The 4,654-nt window shown below is 37.5% G+C and overlaps 1 protein-coding gene across 1 annotated transcript; it reads left to right on the top strand.

Moving 5' to 3' along the window:
* Positions 1-1,376: 1,376 nt before the first annotated feature.
* LOC110451197 lies at positions 1,377-3,538 on the top strand. Its single transcript, XM_021499075.1, has 3 exons — positions 1,377-1,664; positions 2,013-2,763; positions 3,247-3,538. The coding sequence occupies exons 2-3, from the start codon at positions 2,024-2,026 to the stop codon at positions 3,443-3,445; spliced, it is 939 nt and encodes a 312-aa protein (XP_021354750.1). The 5' UTR covers positions 1,377-1,664; positions 2,013-2,023; the 3' UTR covers positions 3,446-3,538.
* Positions 3,539-4,654: the final 1,116 nt, after the last annotated feature.

Here is a 4,654-nt window from a genome sequence, read left to right as displayed (position 1 = left end):
AAATATGTTTAAAATCTTTAAAGGACTTCTTTTGCATAACCAAAAGGATCAGGAGATTATTGCCTGTCTTTCTGGTTGTCTGTCTGTCAGTCTGTCCGTCGTCAGTCCGTTGTCAACCTTTTACTTTAAACGTTTTCTTTGCAAGAACCAAGAGGCTTAGGGCGATGATATTTCGTCAGAAGCATGGTTGGACTAAGGACTGTCAAGTTTGCGCAAATGAATGACCTTTGCGTATATTCAAGGCCACAGGGGTCAAATATATTTAAATCATATAAACAACCTCTTCTTAATAACTAGAAGGCCCAGGATGATGACATTTGGCAAGTAACATGTTGGGATGAAGTGATACCAAGTTTGATTAAATTAATTACCACGACTTATATTTAAGGTCATAGGAGTTTATTGTCTTTAAAACTTTTAAAGGAGATTTTTTGAGGAACATAAAGGCCCAAAATAATGATAATTCGCAAGTAACATGCTAAGACTTTAAGTTCACCGTAACATATTGCCATATGTGTAAAAATATTTATCTCAATAAACAAAAGATCTAGGGTGGTGATATTTTGCAAGTTGCATGCCGAGATGAAGGGCTATAAAGTCTTCATGACATTGTTAGACTTTTAAAATCATAGGGGTCATATATGTTTCAATCTTTTAACATTTATTTTTGAATGACTTACAGTCATAGATTTTAGTCAATTTTTAGGTTACAAGTGAGAGATTAATACCAGGTGAGCGATACAGGCCTATTTGGCCTGTTGTTTGACTAAAATTGCCTGAATTTGTATTACTTAAAGTATCAATATGGCAATTGCGGCTAAGCAGATCACAATATCACCTTCCACAAACAGTCAGAAAATACTTGATATATCATAAAGCTTGCACAACTGGGCCTTAAACCTTTTGAATGACTATTTAAAGACATGTGTTTTAACGATTAGCCTGTAATTTAATACATAGACAGCACAGTCGTATAGTTATCTTTTGACGTATCTAGTGACAATGGACTGGGCTGAAATAATTGCGTTGTATCGGTGTCATTTGGAACGTTTCCAACACATTTAAATAAAGTTACGTGTTCAAGAGGATGTTTATTTAGACTATCCTATCTCAATAAAGCGTGATATACCATTAAAGTATCAAGGGGATAACATGCCATATGAGGATCAAGTCATGATTTTGAAACGTTTTAATCCTAACAAAATACAAGCGAATACGTTAAACGTAATAAATCAACATCTTGGTACAGTGCACGTTTATTCCTAAATGTCGTCATTGAACCTGAAGGAAAACTGACATTGGTATAGTCCTTGGATGGTAAATATATATATAAGTAATGCATTGATCTTGATTTACATTGTCAGACAGCGAGAAAATGTTGTAATTACGACCGAGTGAAAAACGATTTAGTAAATTCCAATAATACCGATCATGCCGATACACATATCGGTGAAACATTGAACGCCCGATTGACAAGAAAGTGTAATATTTTGGACATACCGCCTATAGCTGTCACCAACAGGTAACAAATCTGGTACTCGGCCGATAACAGGATATTAGTATAATACACCCTTACAGGTAAAACCGATGGCTCGGATTTCAATCAACAAACCAGACGTGTGCCCTGATAACAGAATCACTAGAAACGTATCAATAGCTAATAGGTAAGTTAACTATCAAACTTTAATGAAAGAACACAAATATTTCACGTGAAACTTTTTTAATCTAATTGAAAACTGTTCGGTTGTTACGACATCTACATGTGTATTACATGTATACTGTTTGATTAATCGCTTACAAACATGTTTGTGACATAAGATAAAATAAAAAGTATCTGGAAATTCTCGAATTATTACAAAAAAATCTATTTATTGTCTTTCGGAAATTTGAACAATAGATAACATGATGCTGCTGCCATATCCTTTTTTACGGATTGTTAATAATGTTAATATTACCAAAGCTGACATTGATATAGTCCAGGGTGATAAATATATCTTGATTTATATTGTCAGGCATCGAGAAAATGTTGACTCTACGACCGAGTGAAATACGATTTAGTCAAGATTCTATCAGTAATGTTTTCCACGAAAAAACCAATCATGCCGATACACATATCGGTGAAACATTGGATGCCCTGTTGACAGGAAAGTGTAATATCTCGGAGATACCGCCTATAACTGTCGTCTATATGAATGAAAACTGGTACTCGGCCGATAACAGGAGATTGTGGGTGTTTCGGAAGCTCGAAGAGCTTGGACAATGTACCGAAATTCCGGTCCAAAAGGGCCGTCGTAGGATTCCTCGGAAAAAATTAACAACAAAAAATGACGGGACAGATATTCGTGTACGGCGCGATCCAGGTGGTTATCATTGGAGACATTGGAATGATGACCAGACATCTGATGACTTGTGTTCTGACGACCAATCATCCTTCTTTGATGACGAGGATTACGAAAACGGATATACTGAAATCACGGTCGCAGAAAGCAACGAGATTCCTTCTAGAGAATTCATAACCATCAATGATGGCAGACCAGGTCTCAAAAGCCATGATCGGTTGAGATCTTATAAGCATCGACAAAGCAATAGTGCTGCAATACCGGGACCAAATGAACAGTCTTCAAGCATTGCGGCCAAAGGCATGTCTTATCCCTATCAAAGTAATTCACCCTTACATGTGAAACCGGTTGTTCGGACTTCAATCAACAAACCAGACGTGTGCCCTGATAACAGAATCACTAAAAACATATCAATAGCTAATAGGTAAGTTAACTTTCAAACATTATTTTTTATTTATATTTCCATCGTATATGGTATTAATACAACCAATTACTCAAAATGTTTTAATGAAATAATTCAAAAGTTTCACGTGAATCTTTTTTTATTGAAAACTGTTTTAGTTTTACTTTTATTATATTGTTTGATTAATCGCTGACAATCATGTCGAAATGTCAAATAAACAATATCTGGAATTTCCCAAATTGTACCAAAGATCAATCTTTCGACTGACGGAAATGCAAACAGTAGAGAACATAATCGTTTTGATCCTTTTTCACGGATTGTTAAGAATGTTTTATAAACCGAACGAAACTGATTGGAACAATATATGTATGGCATTGTTTGAAACCACCTGAATCACTAGAGTAGGATTAACCTGGTATGTAATAAAAAATCAAACTACATGCATAAAGTATACAAAGCTACAAGGTCATTTATTATACAGTGTTTTCTAATATTTTATAACAGTTCTATGAAACCTGAGACGAAAGCACATAACTCCTCACACGAAAGCCTTGTTAACAAAGATCGAGACGAAAGTGACGAGAACTGCATAAAGCAAGAGACTAAAAATCAATACGAACGAGACGTGTCCTACTCATACCAATGGAATACATACCGAGACGAGATAAATGAGTACGACCCAGACCAAGAGAATGACTATTAAGATGAGGCAGATGAGTACGACCCAAGCCAACAGAATGACTATCCAGGTGACGTGGAGGAGTACCAGGACCTAAAGAATGACTATCAAGAGGAGGTAGAGGTATACCCAGACCAGGAGAATGACTATCAAATTGTGGCAGATGAGTACGACCCAGACCAAGATAATGCCTATCAAATTGTGGCAGATGAGTACGACCCAGACCAAGATAATGATCAAGATGAGGCAAATGAGGACCAAAACCAGGATGATGACCATCATGATGAGGCATATGAGTATGACCCAGACCAAGATGATGCCTATCAAATTGTGGCAGATGAGTACGACCAAGACCAGGATAATGACTATCAAGATGAGGCAAATGAGGACCAAGACCAGGATAATGACCATCATGATGAGGCATATGAGTACGACCCAGACCAAGATAATGCCTATCAAATTGCGGCAGATGAGTACGACCCAGACCAGGAAAATGACCATCAAATTGTGGCAGATTGGTACGACCAACACCAAGATAATGACTATCAAATTGTGGCAGATGAGTACGACACTGACCAAGATAATGCCTATCAAATTGAGGCAGATGAGTACGACCAAGACCAAGATAATGACTATCAAATTGTGGCAGATGAGTACGACCATGACCAAGATAATGATCAAGATGAGGCAAATGAGGACCAAAACCAGGATGATGACCATCATGATGAGGCATATGAGTATGACCCAGACCAAGATGATGCCTATCAAATTGTGGCAGATGAGTACGACCAAGACCAGGATAATGACTATCAAGATGAGGACGATAAGGACCAAGACCAAGATAATGATCAAGATGAGGCAAATGAGGACCAAGACCAGGATAATGACCATCATGATGAGGAATATGAGTACGACCCAGACCAAGATAATGCCTATCAATTTGCGGCAGATGAGTACGACCAAGACCAGGAAAATGACCATCAAATTGTGGCTGATTGGTACGACCAAGGCCAAGATAATGACTATCAAGATGAGGCAGGTTGGTACGACCCAGACCAAGAAAATGACTATCAAAATAATGCAGATGAATACGACCCAGACCGAGATAATGAATGTCAAAATGAGGCAGATGAGTACCAAGACCAATATGATGACTATCAAGATGAGGCAGATTTATACGACCCAGACCAATAAAATGACTATCAATAAGAGGCAGATGAGGACCGAGACACA

Source organism: Mizuhopecten yessoensis, unplaced genomic scaffold (assembly GCF_002113885.1).
Source record: "Mizuhopecten yessoensis strain PY_sf001 unplaced genomic scaffold, ASM211388v2 scaffold5877, whole genome shotgun sequence".
Lineage (NCBI taxonomy): Eukaryota > Metazoa > Mollusca > Bivalvia > Pectinida > Pectinidae > Mizuhopecten > Mizuhopecten yessoensis.
Note: the sequence above shows the minus strand (reverse complement) of the source record. Positions and strands in the feature narration are given on the sequence as shown.

Bases quoted from the DNA above. Each gene is read 5' to 3' on its own strand.
- LOC110451197 (XM_021499075.1), top strand. From the start codon at position 2,024: ATGTTGACTCTACGACCGAGTGAAATACGATTTAGTCAAGATTCTATC. The intron at 2,764-3,246 runs GTAAGTTAACTT...ATTTTATAACAG, and splicing joins AACATATCAATAGCTAATAG to TTCTATGAAACCTGAGACGA.